This window comes from Coloeus monedula (genome assembly GCF_965178545.1).
Source record: "Coloeus monedula genome assembly, chromosome: 2".
NCBI classification, from domain to species: Eukaryota; Metazoa; Chordata; class Aves; order Passeriformes; family Corvidae; genus Coloeus; species Coloeus monedula.
In genome coordinates, this window is record NC_138782.1 from 68,665,530 (window position 1) to 68,685,228 (window position 19,699).

At 34.8% G+C, this 19,699-nt stretch overlaps 1 protein-coding gene across 2 annotated transcripts in view; it reads left to right on the plus strand.

The window, feature by feature from the left end:
* The window catches only part of TBC1D32 (TBC1 domain family member 32), a gene marked incomplete at its 3' end in the record, with an annotated part of 70,781 nt that extends 55,527 nt beyond the window's left edge, over window positions 1-15,254 (plus strand). For both annotated transcript variants that reach the window (XM_082276840.1, XM_082276839.1), the window contains 7 exons: window positions 561-644; window positions 7,241-7,310; window positions 8,119-8,234; window positions 9,239-9,393; window positions 10,778-10,918; window positions 12,693-12,881; window positions 15,135-15,254. In XM_082276840.1, the coding sequence (XP_082132966.1) occupies window positions 561-644; window positions 7,241-7,310; window positions 8,119-8,234; window positions 9,239-9,393; window positions 10,778-10,918; window positions 12,693-12,881; window positions 15,135-15,254 (875 nt within the window). The remainder of the gene's footprint in view (window positions 1-560; window positions 645-7,240; window positions 7,311-8,118; window positions 8,235-9,238; window positions 9,394-10,777; window positions 10,919-12,692; window positions 12,882-15,134) is intronic.
* Between the last annotated feature and the right edge of the window lie 4,445 nt (window positions 15,255-19,699).

The following is a 19,699-nucleotide window of genomic DNA, read 5'->3' on the forward strand; positions in this document are numbered from 1 at the left end:
TTTATCCTGTGATGGCAGAGGTGGTTTTATATTGAGTTTTTTTGAAAACAGTCCTTAAACTTCATGTGCTTTTGCTAGCATAATTTTGGGATGGTGTCAGTTTTTTGTTCTGTGTTGGTTGTTGGATTTATTTGGGGTTGGTGGTTGATTGGTTGGTTGGTTTTGTGGCTTGTGGTTTTTTTTTTCCTTTCCTGTCTCCATACACAGACAAATGTGGTAAGATATTATAGTTTAATTATAGTTAATTTTAATTTCTTATTGAAACCATGCAACAAATCCTGAAGTAATCCTTGGAAGATATAAAGGTAATATGAGATTCTCTTTCCGTTTACACTGAATATATTCTCAATAAAGCTATTAAAATTTAATTTAAGTTAGAAACGGTGTTAGGAATGTAAAAGTGCAGTGCAGGTTTTGAGTTGTTCCTTCATAAAAACATGAATAAATATGCAGGAATTTAAATAGCTTTACTTTCCCATATATTGTCATTTAGTTAGGTGACGTAGTTCCACATTTTGTTCATTGTCTCTAATGTTTTAATGGATTTTTACTTCTTGCAGTCTTGGCAGAATTAATTGAAAAGTTCGTGTCACATCTTTCTGAAAGCCGAATGGATTGTTATTTCAGCACGGGAAGCTATAAAGGTCAGTCTCCTAATAACTTATTGCCATGCAGCCTCTTCATATTTAAATTGTTTTTCTTCTAAATGTATCTGTATAATTTTTATGTTTAAAATGTTCTTTAAGAGCTCAGAAATTCAATACTTCACTGGTGGGAAATACCTGACTTGGGAGCAGAAGGTGATGTGCTCGAGTGAACAGAACAGATAGTTAGTGATGGGCTTTCACATTTCTATGTGTATAATGGAAAGATGGAGATGCAGAACAAGTGAGGGTATGATTCAGAGTATTTGTTGACACCTATTATAATATGATTTGCAAAGCTGATGGCATAAATATTTAAGATGATGTAAGCAATCATTGCTCCCCTTTTGAAAGCCCCACAAAGGTATACGTTTTATATTGTATTAAAGGATATGTATTAAAAACTGTTATTGCTGTCAGAGTAATCTGAGTGTTAGTTTTGTACAGATGTTGTGTTTACAGCCAAGAATAAAGGATGAATGATAAAGTTGATTTATTCTGAGTGTAAAGTAATCTGTTTTAATACTTTGAAACACTGATAAAATTAGAAAATTTAGAAGCAATGTTAATATCTGCTGGAAATTGCACTTCCATTCTTCGCTGTTTATCCAGGACTCTTCTCTCAGGCTGTAGTTCAGCCATTTAGAGTACTTATTCTGTTACTAACTGTGGAGAATCAAGCCTACTTTGGGAAGAGTCTGTTATTTATACTGATATTTTACTCTCCCATTCATACGATGCAAATATAGTATCCTTGGAGACTTGGGGCTTGCCTTTGAAGCTTCAAAGCATAAAACTCCTTTAGTAATTTTAGAGGCTGTCTTTCTTTTTATGTAGTGGCATTTAGCTTCCAAAAGCTTGCAAACAGAATATCCTTAACTTCATTTGAGTATCTGTCTCTTTGCTTTATGAAGAGAGTTGCTGATGGGAGAGTTACTTCTATCACAATTTTATTTTTTTTGAAAGATACTGAAAGCGTTTTGTGTCATCCTGCATTACTTTTCAACTTCTCATGAGGCCTAATAAGCAATAAAATAATTCCATGTATTTATAAGGCTTGCTAATTACATATTTCTGAGACTTCCTAATTCAAATAATAATTATGATAGTTCCTTTAAAAGCTCAAAAGGCAAAAACTAACTAGAGGAAGAACGACTATCTGACCGTGCATCCTCCAAATGGACACCTTGCCCAGCAAAGACAGCAATCCTGCTCTTCCTTAATCCTGATAGCTAAGTGCTTCCATCTAATGTGAAAGATCTCTAAAGAGAAGCAGTATTCACTGTTCACTTAGTCATCAGGTACATTCATTTTAATCCACTCTTCTCAACCTTTTGGTCAAAGCTGGGATTTAAAACACATTCAGGAAGGTTGAACCTAGATCTTCTATTTAATTGATTTCATCATGAACCACGGATTAGATGGAGGTGGCAACAACACTGCATTACTTATCTAAAATTTATTGTCAACTTTGAAGAAAGACCAAATTTGAAAATTCTGTGACATTTGCATACATTCAATTAATTATTTAGAATGAAAAATCCCAAAGAATAGATACAGAAACAAAGGTAACATAGTAAAAACCTCAGTTCTTGGTTTTCTTCAGCATTACAGATTTTCTTTTAATGATAAACCAACTCAGTCTGCCTGATATTTCTTTTTGTATTTTCTGAATGAGGGGGTTTTTTTTGGTCTTATAAAGACACTATTGGAAATTAATTCTGGGTAGGTTTGCCTGTTCAGTTATTGGATAAAGGCTCCTACATTTAAAGGGTTGTCTGATGAACAGTTTTCATGTGCAAATGCTTTTGATATTTTATGTGCTTTAATGAAGGCAAGCTTGGAAATGGGAGAGTAAGAAGTTTTCTCAGGGATAATCAGTAATCTGGTGGTAAGAGGTAGGCAAAGGACTGGTAGTGTCTTACTGAATTCTTTCCCTGTCAGCAACACCATTATCAAAGACTTTTTTTGAAGAGGTCTCCAGCCCAGTAAAGTGTTGCTCAGGCAAACAGCATGTGTCATCAAAGGTTTCTTTTAACTTTTATAGGAAAATAGTTATTAAAACTTCATAGCAGCTTTTTCAGACAGATGTAGCAATAAGGGTTTACCAGGGAAGTTAGTTTAGGCCAATAAATTCATGCTGATTGACATGAAGCAGAAGTTTGGCTCTAAAATTGAATCTGTGATCATCTTCTACACTGAAACAGTAAAAGGGCGTGATTAAGAATTGGTCATATAGCTAAATTCGTGCTCATTTCAGGTTCTTTAAATAAACAGTGTGGCCTTCCTATGTTTGTACCAAAAGGACAACAAAACACACTCAAATCTTTGTCAGACCATCTTTGTTTAAAATTAGATTTCTCCCTGACTGAATAATGATTGGTCAGGTTTCTGTACATTTCCCACGGTTTTCTGGTAGTCTTTATGAAGTGTTGCAATTTCTTCAAGGAGAATTATTGAATGCCGTTATTTCACAGTATCTTTTTCATATACTCCTGTAAGAGCCATCTAACCTAAATCCTAAAACTAGTTACTGTAGAGACATTTTTCTGTATGAGATAAAGCTAATGAGTTGTTAGAAGGTAACATCTTTCTAGCTCCACATCTAAGTAAACCAAACATGAACTTGGCAGTTGCGTGTGTCCACAATTCTCTTAAATTTGGGTCTGAGGAACTGAAAACCAGTTTCCAAAAGTTGTTTAATTTCAATGAAGAAAAGTCACATTTTTCATGAAAGTGGATTCAGTACAGCACATAGACATTCAGCATTTATCATATTTCTTGAAATGAGAATTTGATTATCTTAAAAAAATGACAGCTTTGTAAACCTGTAGCTAGTTGTAATTAGAATAACAAAGTCATCCATCTGCTGTGGAACCCCTCAGGATTTCAGTCTCTTATAAAACTTGCCAATATGGAAAAATTAAATTAGATTGTGTTGTTACCATTTTCAAGATAAGAGAGAAGGAAAAAATATCTGATAAAACACTATGCAGTTACAATGTTCAATTATAAACAGTAACACAAATCTTACATGAAGTTTACTTTCTGCCAGCAGCAATACTACTGCTGTGATGTGTATTCAGATGACTGAATCTGTGTATTATATGTTAATGATCTCTGTCTGTCCCCTTTCCTAGAATTAATACTTTCTAGTTTGCTTTTATTTTTTCTTTCTCTTTTATAAACCCCAAAACATTGAAAACCAAATCATTGGTACCTAGCTGTAATAGGTAATAAAATGGCAAGAAACTGAAATTTGCTGTAGTAGTAAAATACCATGCATTATATATTAGAGATATGAAGTTCCTAAAATAGCCTCTTGCTCTTTCTGTTAGCAGATTCCAGTTCAGTGCAACAGAAACACTTTGTGGAAATCTCTTAGTTTTCTCAAGGTTTCGACAAACCCATTTATCAGAGAAATTCTACATGTAAAGTTCTCTAATATATTAGTGTCTGTGCTTCTTGATCTCCACCATGAGTTGCAGACTCCCCAAACTTGGGAATGCTGCAATATTTTGTGATCAGCAGGTTTTTTTGGTAGTTCTGCTTTTTCAGATGACCTTGCAGTCAAATCCTTGGTTTCCACTGGACTTTGTCTCTGAAACAGCTCTGCTGTTTACTGCCAAAGGGACAGAACCTCAGGGATTTCAGGTCTTGGCCATAAAACTCAAATGTCATGGTGCATTCCTTCTCCTAGATGAAGCTTAGTTCTCTGACTGAACAAAATCTCATAGGAGCTTTCTACCATTTAATGAGCTCTTAATCTTTTGAAGGGTCAGGTGGGTTGGGTAACAAACTGAGAAATTTTAAAAACCCAGTGGGAAGGTATCAGTATACGTTCAGAAGGAGCAGCAAACGAGAAATACAGGATTGCAACCTCAAATTGGGCTGAAAGGGAAGGAGAAGGAAGGGCATTCTTCCATTCTTTCTGCATCATTTGATAAATGCATTTCTTCCAACTGTCCTGCATTTTAAATAAGCTGTTAGCAGGAAGCATTTTACCCATTGCCAGTTTAGGTAACTGGACTGAAAATGTAGTTCATTCTTAATGAAGCTGTTGCCAGAAATTACTTGAGTATTTGTGATGACCATTACATAACAAAGATCTAGATATGAATATTTTAGTCTTGTACTGTTGTGACAAAAGTACTGATGACAGATACTTTCAAGAGTCAAGGTGGAATTGCAAATGAGATTACCTAGCTTTGAGAAGCCAGCATCATTCTCCAGCAATTACTCTTGGATCTTGTTTACATTGTCTCCATTTCCTGTTCAAATCCAGCAAAAGTAATACCTTTCTTTGAAAAAAGATTTTTTTATAGACAATTCTAACAATGAATATGAGGTTCAGACTGTCAGAAGTATTCTAAATGAGTAGCCTGGTGAAGGAGGTGACATCATCAAGAAATAGTAGCAAAATGACAGAACAGAATCTGGAGAGAAACTCGTAATTTTTGCTCTGCCCCAAGTCCAAGTAATATTTAAAATAGAAAATTTTTGTAAGAACATCAGAATGAGTAAGGATAGTTACTGGCAAAATGTAAAAATTAATATTGACTGCTTGGGTATCTGCCAATGGACGCTGTCAGTGTTTAGGTACCTGTTGAAGAGTAAGTGAAAACCTGCTGTTTTGTTAAGAAAAATAATAAATCATAGGCAAAAAATCATGAGTTCCACAATTTCAGTTTATATGGACAAAGCCATGGACTAGAAATCTGATAGCAAAAATACCTATCTACTTTTAAGTATTTTGAAGCATCTGTGGGAATTATGCAGGTGGCTCTGGCTGTCATGGGATTTTCAGCTGTTTGCAGAATTTTTACTTACATATTTTCTTTGAATCAAAAATCTTTTTCATCCATAGAAAGAAAACTAAAATTTCTTACCATCACTAAAGTTAAAATTTAGCATCTGTTAGCATATTCCAAAGATTATTTATATAGACATAAAAACATTTGGCCTGGGCACCAGGAAGAGCTAAACCAATAATGTGAGTTGACAGCTTTAGTAATCTTCTTCACTTAAGACAAAGCCAGTGGTTTCTTTGCCGTAGCAGCACTTTAAACAGGGAAATAAATTATATATTATCCAAAGACCATACAAGTTGCATGAAATATGCTGTAAAGCTGTTTCAGCTTGTCATCCTGTCATTTCGGATGTGGCCCATTTTCTGACTTAAACACATAAATGCTTTGTCATGGAAAGAGGAAAAATGAGTAAGAAAGCAATCATCTTTCATATAAATTGCAAAGTTGATTGAAGTCTAGGCTGATCAGAAAGAATACCAGAGGACTGTGCATGGCAGTTAACTTACTCTGGAGTGTTCACAGCTATAGACTGAGTTTAATAATAATACATAGTTGCCTTTGGAAATCATGCCTTGTGGGAGCCTCTTTTTGCGCTCCTGAATGCTACAAAACATTTTGAAAAGCGCTGCCCATTGAGGTGCTAAGAATTTTTTAAAATTGTAAATCAGTTCCTAGAGAATTCTGATATCCTTCAGGTCACTAGTTTAATTTTTTTTTTCCCTTTGAGGCCTTTCCTCCCTGAACTTATAACTATTTCATCTTTAATACCTTAGTCCCTACTTTTGTGCCAGGAACAGGGAGTGTTTACCTACATGAATCGCTAGGGAATCCTTCGGTTTGATTTCTCTGTCCATCTGAGGATATAGAAAAAATACATACAAAGTTACTGTGTGATCTGCTTAATTAGATTTTTACATTTGTCATTTACATGAATATACTTTAACTTCTGCTGCCAGATCTATTACTTACATTTTTAACAAATATTGTCAGTTATTAGGGGTTTTCATTTGTTTCATTTCTTGCTGGTTTTTAAGTAGCACTTTCGAAGAAGTAGATTAAAGGTTTATTCCCTCAGCTTTTTAACTCATAATATTATTAGACTGAATTTTTTTTCTGCGGTATAGTTATCTTAGGTGATACATGTACCTGATAGGGAACATGCCCATTTAAAATTTAATTTAGAATTTAAAATTTTAAGGAAATGCTGCAGCAGCGGTTGCTTTAAAATATTGTTTATTGATTTTTCTATCTTGGATTTTTACTTCAAACAACTGCAGAAAATGGAGTATATTTTACTGTGTGAAAAAAAATGCATAGAAGTACAGGATTTTTTAAATCCATCAGTTATAAAATTTTCTGTGATTCATATCAAAATAGAATTTTTGTTTAAAAAGTTAGAATTACTGCTAGGAGAGTTTAAGGCTTCTGGAATGGAAAAAGGTGCATCAGAATATGCTGCCTTGTCTGATTTCTAGGCAAGAAAGGATAATGTTCTGCTAAGATATGGGGCTGAAATAGATATAACTTGCTGTAAATGTAATGATAACCATCATGATAACCATACTAACCATAAAGATTTCCTTATAAAGAGGGTGATTTTCATTTAAAAAATATATGAAGAATGCAGGTTCTTTATGTATCCTTTCCAAACACCATCAAACTAATTTTGAATAGGAAACAATTCTCCAAAATTGGTATGCATACACAGAAGGAGCTTTACATTAGTATTCAGTTCAAATCATATTTCTTGTGATACTTTATTTAATTTATTTTCGTTTGTTTTAGCCATGGATGCAGATGTGAAGAAAGAAAACCTTTCATCTGTGCAGAAGCTTGGTGTTGAAATGACAGTCAGGTACATGGTATTAAAATATTTCCCTAGAGTATTTCTAGGATTTGTTTGATTTTCATGGAATGACTTTAATGATACTTAATCCATCAACCCATTGCTTTATACCATTTAAATCTAAGATAAACTTTAGGAAAATGAATTCTAATTGGAATTGAAAAAGGTATTAGTACATAATTTAATTATCTTTACAGTTTATGTATGTTATTATCCTCTATTTTTGTAAAGACTAACTGTAACATGCTAGTAAGATTTACCATAAAATGGCATTATCCTGAATTATGTGAGGTTTTTTCCCTCGCATTACTTCTCTAAATGGTTCTGTTTAGCTAAGCTTAGTGATGTGCCATTTAAACATTTCATTTGGCTGGTAATTTGCAGAGCTGTGACGAAGGAAAAGCTAAGATGTCTGTACTTCCACAGATTGCTATCTTTAGCATTAATGTTTGAATTCTGATTATAATAATTACACATACAATATACTTACGTCACATTCTAAATACTGTATGTGAAGAAACTGAGTTGTGTGTTAGAGTATTTGCTCCTCCCCACCACAGTCTCTAAAACTGAACTAAAGGGAATTTGGGTGAGGATTTGTAGCAATGAGCAGCAGATGTTTGCTGTGTATCCTTTCTAGATAGAGCACAGAAGGTTTTATTTAATCATTTATGGGTATACCTACAGCATAGTTTTAGTGATGAAGAACGTTATGACAGTAACTTCTATGGGCTTATTAAATATGAGTTCTTCCTTTTTAGGAATTAAAAAAATATTTAATCTTTAAACAGTTTTGTTTTTTAACTTTTTGAAATAGATATGGAAAATATTTAAACTTGCTAAAAGAAGATGCTGAAAATGGGCTGTGCTTTGTGTTAATGAATTGTGAGGAGTTTCTGAAACAACAGCAAAGAACTGTGGTATCTTCACTTTGTATCCTTTCCTGATCTTATAAATTATATAGCCTAAAAATTTCAGTGGAATTTGAACTCTTGGTTTTCACTTTTAATAGAGGTGTAGGTGCATAATACTTACAGAAAGAAAAAGGTTTTTAAAAGCAGCACTTTTTCCTTGAAATTTTATTAAGTTCAATGCATACTCCATGCACTCAAGAAAATGTTCACCCTTTTGTTCCTATACTTTTTTAGAAATGCAAATCTCATTAATTTTTGTCATCTACTGTTTTGGAGTGGGATCACATCTTTGAATGTGAGAAAGAGCCTGCAGCAATGTACCTTTGAACATTAATGAGTATTTGTGGTACTCCCACAATACCAGCACTGCTAATGATACTGCCCATGTAGTGGTAAGAGTGATAAGTGGATGTAGTCTGATCAACAGGAGTGCTCAGACTTTTGACTCTTTTAGATCTACTGTGGAACTTCTTGTAAAGAAAAAACTAAAGCAGATAATAGCTTTCCAACAAGCTTTGCTATGTTCGTTTCTGTTACATTTGCATACCATTATTAAATTATACTTCAGGTCTATTAGTCAGAATGTGCTTAATCACATTTTTAAGGCTTTTACTTTTTTTTTTTACTCATTTCTTTTACTTTGTTTTTTTCCAATAATTTTAACAACTGTTTTCTTTCCCACAATTCTCCTTTCTTGCACTTTATAAGCATGCTTGTTTTGGTGCAGGTTTTGGTTTTTTGCATTTACTTGCTGTTTGTTTTCTTTTATTGGTTTAGTTTGAGTACTTACAGACTGAAAAAAATTAGTATATGGGGAAAACAGCTTAAATTGTTTCTCTTAGTTCCGTTTGAGAGACAGCTGTGCCTTGATGCTGCCTTCTGTGCAGCTCTGTTCCCCTAGGCCATGTCTAGCAACCCAGCACCTGGCTCTGTCTGCATGAGCCTGGGAAGGAGGAAAGTTGTGGTTGCTGCAGGAGAGTGAGGAGGAGATCTCTGTCCAAGTTCCTTAACCTTCCCATTCAGGCTGCTTGCAGGAGCACTATGCTGGCTATGACTGGTTTGCATCTTCCATCTTCCTTATGATGTCAGGGGACAGGGAGAAGACAGTGACGTTTCTTCAGCAATTTTCACGTCTTCTTGTTTCAGCATTTCTCTGGCTACCAAGACTGCATTTATCTGTAAGAATTTATAACCTGATTCTTTCTGAAAGGCTACTTTGAAAGTTTACAAATGAGACTTTATTAATTTCCTTAGTTTTGTTTTTTCTTTTTTTTTTCTAATGCATTAAATTTTCCTTAAGGCCCCCTAACTAAATACATGGCTCTGAAAAACTCACTTGGAAAAATGTAGATATGACATTTGCTCAAATTTTTGTTTAAAAGGAGAGAAGTAGCAGATGGACTGAGAGTGGAGATTATGGTAATGAATTTTAAAGCTGGCAGTAAAACAAGCTTTGTTAGTGGAATTAAATTCTGTGTGAAGGCTGTGATACTCCTGAATGACCTTTTTTTTTAATTATTAGAGTCCAGTAGAGAGCAAGTTCATCCATTTGATTTTTTTTTTTTGTAAAAGCTTTGAAATTTACTTAATACATTAGAGTGTATTTAGTAAATTTTAAAAATATTACTGCACAAATACTTCATGATTGACAATTTTAAACTGTAAGTATTCTGGATTGAGGTTGTAATATAGGAAACATTATTTCTATCTTTCATTGTGGGTGTTTAAAATAAAACCCTTTGTACATTGTCATGTTGTCTTGAATGTTTAGAACATAAACCCTAAACTGTAGTCTCTACCAGAGAACTCTGGGGTATAGGAAGCACAGATTAGATTCTGTACTTCTGCATGCAGGCTTCTGTAGTAATACCAAGTGATCTGTTTTGTCACCAGAAGTGATGATGGTATTGGTCCATTCAGCACTGAGTCTGGCCTGAGGTTGTTACAGCATAGTGAAATTTGTGCTGAAATTTGCTCCATTGTGCGAGTGCTGAAAAACTACTGGTGCCAAGGATTCATTAACTGGCGTTGATATCCAGAACCTTCTGTAGTGATAAAACCTCTGCTCTTTTTGGTGCACAAAGTAGAATTTCACTCACGCGTTCCACACATACTACAAAGATACGTGCACACAGAAAACAACTTCAAATATCATGGAAGTTCCACTCCACCACTAAATGGGGAAAAAAAATCCAACAGAAATCAGTCTTTTTTTTTCCCTTCTCTTCTCTTGTTTAATATATAGCAACAGTTTCTCCATCTCTGCTTTGACAGTTAAAGCCTATATGCAATAAGAAGCTAGACTGCTAATGCACAGAAACAAACAGGATGTATTTATTAAAACTTTTCTTTAGTTACCTACATGTTTTTCTTCATGGAAGTACAGCCTATTTTGTTTATCCTGTTTCCTGTCTCTAAAATAATCAGAATTACTTACCTTACATGCAAAAGTGTGTATTTTTATATATTGCTCTCAGCAAGGCATTACTAAATAGCACATTTCTGTAGTCTCTAATCCTGTTCCTCAATTTTGTTGTTGATGATGGTATTGTTGTTAACCAGATGCACCTGCCTGTTACAACACTGGAATACGGCATCCATCCAGTCTATTTTTGCAGTGCTCACCACGTTGAAATGTTGCTGAAAGCTGAGTTGCCCCTTGTCTGTTCAGCTTTCCACATGTCTGGTTTCACTCCATCCCAGGTAACTGATCAAAGTGTATTAAAGTATCATCAACCTGTTGACTTAAATCTACAAAATCAAGAACACTGAGGAACTACTGGGTGCGTTTTCTAAACAGCACTTGTGTGGTGGTTTTAAAACTGAGGGTAACAGATATGAACACATAGTGACTTAGAGCATCTGAAAATAGAAAGCAGCTGACTCAGAATAACACCAGTGTACTGGAGCTGATTTATTACATGTTCATGCAGAAAATTTGCTAAAAATAATATATACTAAATCATCAGATTTAGCATTAAAACTAAATAGAGTATTTTATTCCCTGGAATAATTATCTAAGAAATGGAGGGAAATAGGAGGGAAATTAGTAATTTGCAGTAGTTATATAATAGAAAGCTGTTCCTGTGATATTAGAGCGAAATTAATTTTATATGAGCTACCATAACTATTACAATCAGGTATTCTTTCATATTAAATAGGTGTTACTACAGAAGAATAATTATCTATAATTCCAGCTTTCATTTTGCCTACTTACAACAATTCTTTGGTTGTATGGAAAGCTATGGATGAAGCGTTGTTTGTAAAGATTGCAATCATGAAGAAGGGTAAAGAGCTCCATGCAGTGAGTTAGATTGCCAATGCAAAGGGCATCTCGCCAGAGTGAGAAAGCATATTGCTGGGCCAAGACAAGAAAAATATTTTTCATCTTTTGCCTTCAAAATTCCTTTTTGCTGTGACATTTGCAGCTGAAGTGACTTCTTAATGGGGGCTGATGTCAATGTGGTATTGCTTAAAGTAATCAGCTTCGGGTTTGGTCTTTGAGGAAAGAAGAGTGGGAGATGAAGGAAATTATCTCACCATAGGAATAAGGTACTTACAGTAAGATTCCTGTTTGGGAATGGGGAAAACACATGGAGACTCTCACTCCTTCAGCTATTCTTGTACAAGTTGCACTATATGCTTTTTTTAATTGTGTGCACTCAGTAATAGACTAGATACTATTCCAAACTGCTAACAAGGATTTTTTCATTTATTTAACAAGTTACTGAAATGCCACTCGTGGTGCCACTGTATCTTCTGTGTGATTTTGCAGTTCTACTGCAGCATTAAAAACAAACTCTGAACTGTGGAAACAGTTCTGATGTATTTAAGTGATTGTGTGCATCAATAAATACCTCAAAACAGATTTACTGCCAGACTATGGTTGTCATCTAATTAGAATCTTGGTAATTCGGCTGCATATTTTTGAATACTTCAAGGACTGATTAGCAGAAGATTTGTGGTCTAGAACCAAATGAAATGTGCATTATACATCTTAATACTTTGTAATTTAGAACAGAGAAGAGGAGTCACTGTGTTCATACTCACTTCATTAAATGGAAACATGTCTTAGGGAAGGGCCTGACATTCATTTATAATGCAGAGAACTACTTTAATTGAAAGGAAAACCCACACTGAATATGCCTTCATCACTGTCATTACCCTTTAGACCACATTTAAAACAAAATCTTGAAAAAAATCACCTTTGCTTTCCTTGGACTTTTGAGTCTCAATGTCAGGAGGTGCTGGAACATACTCATATAAGTGAGATGCACGGATACAGGGTGTTACGTTTAGTCAAACTCACTAGGATTCTGTTCAAAGGCTGTGCTTTTAAAAATGGTGTGCTTTATAGCTTTTATTTTCGCAGGTAGGGTAATGTTACAGGGAAAAAGTTCTGTAATATAGGAAAGCTGATCAATTGTGACGGAATGTATAGAATGATTTAATTATATATAATTTCATTATCATCTAGATCTGTCTGCAATGGATAACTCAGTGTTTCTGGAATTACATGGACTGGAGTGAGATCTGTCACTACATTGCCATATGCATTTTCCTTGGTCCCGATTATCAAATATATATGTGTATTTCTGTGTTCAGACACCTACAGCAAGACATCCTGAAGCACACAGAAGCCCGAGACCTTCAGGTTTTTCTTAAAGTAAGGGTTGCTTTCTTATTTTTTCAACTTCAGGGGAGAAGCAAAGCTCTGAATATTGAGGATATATACATTACTTAATCTGGCACTCTGACTGAATTTCACTTAGTGATTTTAAGTGAGTGAAATAATACTTTAATTTTACTTGCTTCCTGGCAGGAAATTGTGTGTAGTATTTTCCAGAGAATAGCTTTTCTGCATTTTGCACTGAGCAGTTCCCTTCATGAGCAAATAGCCACATTAAGTCATGAGAGCATTAGATTCAGTTCTCTATATGTGGGCTCAGTCTCATTGAATGAGGTGCTCTCCAGAAAGGTGGGTTTGCACAGTGGTCTCTTGCAGAATCTTGTAGAGATGTGGCACAAAGCTGAGTGAGCTGGTATTTTGAAGAGATGCCAATTACTATACAACCAGCCTCGCAATTTCATATTCTTTCCCTATTAGAAATTATGTTTGGGTTTGGGGTTTTTGCAGGGTAGTGCTTAGCTATAGCTGCATTCATAAATAGATGCAGTATCTTACTCTTCTTCAAAGAGACATTTTTGTCTTTTTCTCTAATCTTTTTTCACCTGTCAAAATTCTTTTGAGAACTAGGTATCTGCATCTTAGTCTGTCCTAAGAATAATAGTTTTCTGACTGGTTTGCATCCAACTTACATATTCTTAAATATGAAAAATATCTCAGCCCAATCAGTTTGCTTGAAAATGTTTGGTACACAGTCTAATGCATGTATTGTTTTGTTTTCCACGGTTTTGGACAAGGTGGCTTAAAAACTGCATCTTGATAGCATTATTGGATAGTATATGTAAATTACAGGAGAGAGAATTTTGTTGTTGCCACATGCAATATAAACAGACTAAAGGTTTGGTATGGTACTGTTAAATTAATGAGAAAAAGATGTTAATTAATGAGAAAAAAATGTAAATTAGTGCAGTACTGGAATATCTGCAATTTATTGAGTGACAACTGCAGAAAAAGAAGGAGCATACTTAACTTGTACTGCTGCTTTTGATAACCTTAATTAATTGAAATTAAAAAAAGAAAAAATGAATTGTAGAATGGTTTGGATTGGAAGGAACCTTAAACATCATCTATTTCCAATCCATCTTCCACTGCACCAGGTTCCTCATAGTCCCACCAAACCTGGCCTTGAACACTTCCAGGGATGGGGCATCCACAACTTCTTTTCAGTACCTCACCATCCTCACAGTAAAGTTCTTCCTCATACCTCACCTAAACCTACCCTCTTTGAGTTTGAAGCCATTCCCCCTTGTCCTGTCACTACATGCCATTCAATTCCAGATATATATATTATATTCCACCATAGCCTTCTCACAGTGCATGAGGAGCAACTTGGAAGGTAAAATCTTACTTCTGCTTTGCTTCTACGTAGAGGAGAAGAAATATAAAGACTATTTTGAATTCCTGTTCAGATGCCAAAGTGCAGTTTTCCAAGCCTGAGTAGACATTCTCAGGAGAATTCTTTTTAGCAGAGATTCATAGTTAATACACCAGAGGTACAACTTGTGTCCACAGAGACTGTCTGGCTCCAGAGAGTTTTTTGCAGCACATCCTGCCAGCAGTGCTAATACTGATTAGTAGATGATGAGTACACAACAGCAACAAATTAACCCTTTTTACCTAACTGTTCTTCAGGATCCTGTGTTCTGTGCTGCATCCTCCTTATCCCTCTAATATAGTAGCCATGAGAAGGAACATTATCTGTTAGTTTCTTTTTCCTGAGGGCACTTTCTTTTACTCTGTGTTTTGGAATTAGTAAGAATTATTTGCTTGCAGTGGTGCAGAACAGTTTATTCTGGTTTTGTTTAAGCACGTCATGAAGATCTTCCTCTATCATTGAGGATATACATCTACTGTTTTCTGCCACACTAATAAACTTATGTCATGTGCTGGTGTAGAAATCTTCTTTCAAAAAAAAATATTTTAGTACCTGGCTTTCCCTTCTCAAAAATTTATTTTTCTTAAAAATCTTCAATGAAATATTCTCCAAAAATGAGGTAAACAATGTTCCCATGAAATAAAATTCTCTGATACCAAGTGTGTAATTAGAAAAAAAACTGTCTGGAAGCAGATATTGCCAAATCTGTATTTCTAATAAAACATAATAAAATCTATTTTAAACAGCCAGGCAGTGACAATCAGAGAACAAAATGAGCTATCTTTAGAAGCTTGGAATTCATACATTCGAGTTGTACATGTCTAGCTAATAAGTGCTTTCTATGTGTATTTGTGCAGGAGGAAGCACTCCATGGATTTCGAGTGAGTGATTATTTAGACTACATGGAAACCTTAGAGGAGATCTACAGACCGATGCTGCTGAAAGATATGAGGACCATAAGAGCACAGAACACATAGATGAAGCAAACAAGCACTTTATTTTACAGTTTTGGTTATGTCCTTTAAAAGGATGCTGATTGATTAATTGATCAATCTCACCTAAAATCAGCCAGGCTGTTGAAACGTACATACTGTAAAACAAATAAGAAGGGATTTCAGAATATAGTTTTTCAAAAAGACATAACCTAATTTTGATAACCAAATTTTCCCAGATAGGTTATGTGCACAGCCTCATTTTCAGTTAGCACAAGGCAGCTTCAGAAGCCACCTGTGGGATGCTGAAATGTCTTCCTTATAAAGCCTTGAACCTGTTCTCAACTCATTGTCTCTTTGTCATCTCCTTGTAGCACCATCCTAAAGCCTTCCTATTTTGCTCAGGTCTGACAAAGGGATTATTTTTTATATTTAGAAACAACTGCTAGTGTGTATTCATGTGCAAGGAAAGTCAACAAATGAAAACCAAATTCTCTGTTCTGACTTTGTGGATAATGCTGAGAAAATGGGATGTTCAAATACATGCAATGAAAAAAGACTTGATATTCCTGTCTTTTTTTTAAATAAGATAAATCATTTTAGGTAATAAAGCATTATTATCTTTCATGTCTGAATGAAATTAGAATCTTTAAAAACTATTATTTAGTTAAAAAAGAAGAGAAAATATTATATTTTGTCAACACCTGTAATAGCATTTTCTTTACAGAATGTCTGAAATCTCAAATCTTTTGATTAGAAATTCATGATATAATAAATGTTTTGGAAGTCCAACAGAAACCACAAATGTTGAATTTAGATTTATCCAATATTGTTACCACATCCTTGGGAGACAAACTAAACACTGCTGCAAAGTTCCTGGAAAACAACTTTGCTAGATAAAATGAATATATATACATGAATTCAACACATATTCAAATTATAAAACACATTAGAACTTGCAGTGAAATTTCTGAAATTATATGCAACCTAAGAGTGAACACTGACAAAGGTTTTGCCACTAATTTCTACTTTTCTGACTCTGCATTTCATAAGTTCACAAGTTTAGCTTTTTTCCCTGTCTAGCAAAGACATGTTTTAAATATTTTTGCACTTTTGCGAACTGTGTTAGCTCACCTACATGAATAAAAGAGGCTGGCAAGTATGAGGAAGGAATTATGACAAGAACTGATAGAACCAAGTGTTTGCCTGTCACTGAGGCCAGTGAGTATTATGACTCCCATAGTATCTGTTCTTTTAACCTTAATAGCAGTCTCTAATTTTTAAATAACCTTATTTTGGCATATATTTGTTGTTTCTTGGTTTGAGATAACAAACATCCAGGTGGTGAATAACACTAGAACGCTAATATATACACGTTTCTAGACAGACCATGGTTGATTAAATATCCATTATGAAGTAAGTCATCAGTTCTTTTAGCAGCACCAGAAATTTTTCAGAAAAATAGGCTCTTGTGATAGGCATATGAGTTACCCAAGGACTCTTGCCATATAAATAGCTGTCATTTTTTATTCCTTGTCCCCCAACAAAGAAGAGAGAGGTACTGCTGAGCTGACCCTTAATATTAACAACTTTCATCACTATTGCATCAAATTAATCCAAAGAGGTACAGTACCCAATAACCAGAAAGAAAACTCAGATACATATAGTAGAAAGCAAACAACCTGACTACCAAGCATTGCTACTGCTAAAAGCAATTTTTGCATTGCTTCCAGCAATTCAGTCAACTGCAGTTTCCCCATCTGCAAAACAGCTACATTTTCATACAGTCCATATATGCTGAGATGATTAATTAGAGAACATCCATAAAACATTTAGTGCATGAAAATTTTATGTAAATGCAAAATCTTAAAACCTGGTAATAATTTAAATTCCATTGTGCCCTATGACAGAAACAGGACGTTGACACATATTACAAGTAGACTGAAATAAAGCTTGAAGTGATGGGGAAACCAGTGGCATCTTCTTTAGATCAGTGACAGTCTGAAAACAAATGACCATTCTAGCAACAGATACCTGAAGACATGCTCACATGCTGTATTACCTCCAGTCTGAAGACTCCCTTATCCAGCTTTGCTGGTTTGTATATAAATTTCTCCAATCAGCTCCCTATTTTCTTTCAGGGAGCTATTCTACTGAGATGTAGACAATTTCTGTCTCTAAATCTATTTGTATTTTTCTCGTTGCCTTTTCCAGCTGCTTCTTCCTTGCCTTCCATCATGATTGTATTTACCTCTCTCAGACTTTTTCTCTCTGTTATTTTCAGCTGTCTCATTGTTCCCAATCCCCAGGGACAGCCCAAGCACTAAAGGATAAGAAGTATTTCCTTGCTCGTACCTAACGTGTGACTAAACTTGATTTAAAATAAACATAATAGTGCAAAACCCCCTAAACAAGACACTAAATAAATCCCCAACTTGGAAAAACTGAGAAGCTGGTTGTAGGAAGATATGACCCTCCCAAATATGCTGTCAGCAGTCCTGACCCAGGTTCCTACAGGAGGCAATTGAGTGCTGCTGCCTCTGCCTGTCTGTCATATCCCCCTGACCATCAGCTGGGATACCATGCTGGATAGAAACATCTGTGTTGTTTCTAAAAGATATGCAGTTTCCAAACTACCTCCTTCACCTAGTCTATGCAGCATGAGTCAGCCTTTTGGGATAAAAATCAGTAATATCCAAAAATATTTTTCACATCTTCATGTCTGCCCAGTTTCCTTTTGCCAAATTATTTTATTTCTGGAAACTTTGAGTACTTTTCTAAAAAAATACAATAATGCTTACCTTTTTTTTTTGTACAAAATGACAGTTCTGCAGGTGGAAACACTTTCTTCATTACTATATATAGTGTTCATGCAACAAGAGAAATACTGGCAGTGGAAGCAACTAGAAACTTTAAAACAAAATAGTTTAGATGTGGTAGGGAAAAAAAATAGATCAACTGTAAATAGTTCCACTGTAAATTCTGGGTTTGGCTGTTTTAATATGTCCAGCTCAATCACTAGGACAACAGATTAAAAGTCTCAGCTTTTCTAAACCATTTTGTGTTGTCTTAAAATACTTTTTAGTAATCCATAGCAATTGTCCATAGATTTAAGAATAGATGGTAATGACAGCATACATTTTCCCTTTCAAATTATAATATCTACCTATATATCACACTGGACTAGAACTGAAGATACATTTCAAACAAGTTTTGAATTTTTATCTGCTCAAACTAGCTAAACTTGTAAGTGTATTTGTGCCAGGAGAAGTAACTATCATTTATTTCCCATGAGGAAGTCATTTGGAGAGCTGCAGTGTTTGTACTGTTTCTGCAGATCAATGGACTATATTTATGACACTTCTGGCATTTTGTTTATTAACTGATCATTCATAAGTAGACAAAGATACAACTCTTCCAAGCTAGATTACTCAAGCTAGTTTCCAATAATTTAAATGACATTTCCATATACACAGATCCTGTCCTTTCAGAGTTCATTTTTGTCCAACATCTAAGCTAAAGGAGAACAATTCTTTACATTTCAGATCGTGAATGAGGTACCAGTTATATTACTTCACCTAGCAAGAACTGATTCAAAAAGTTTTGTATACTCAGCAGTATATCAGGGAAAAAACATCTTCCCGTTCCTTCCCTGTTTACCAAAACACCAGTAAATTAAAAAATCCCCACAGGTCCAGAGCATAATGTTGTTTGATTCTGTTTCATCAGAAAAAACAAAAGGTCTTAAAGCATAATATACAGAGCAGTGGTGCATAGGGAGGTATTAACATGGTTTGAAAAATTAGTTTAGATTGTGTTAAATCAGGAACTGACACCTGACTAATATTTCATAAGGTCAGTTTCCTGTTCAGAAATAGAACAAGACAAAGACAATATATGAAATTCACTTAAAATGATGAATGAGGAAAGCAGGCTTTTTTGGAGTAGGTTTTTAAGGAAACAAACACCACAGGAATAAAAACACCAAGGGAAATTAACCTTTTTAAAGAAATCAGTGTTTAGTCTCTCAAAAGATTTCATCTGTTCCTGGTATTTGTTCCACTCTAACTCAAAGCCTGTCATGGCATGAGATTCATCGATGTTGTGGAAATTAACTCATTTAAAATTTGACTCAGCTTTTTAAATGCTGCTTTAGTTTTAATACAGACATTGACAAGCACAACAATACATTTGAACTTCCCTCTCCTCAAAATTTTTGATAGTTTAGATATGGTTAATCTTTTGGAGTTATCCAGGCTACCTGCTGCCACATAATTTTCACTTAGAAGGCAAATAACAAGTGGTTTTTTTCTGATCAACCTTTTCTTGATTTGTAAAACCCACTGTTGTGAACAATGCCATGATGTGTATACTGTCACAATTTCTGTCATGGATTTTCTAGGTAAAGATTTCTGCTCCAAAAGAACTTACTCCCCATGTTGATTCGGGATGGTGTTTGCTTATAATGCCCTTTTTCCTCTAGCTCTAAA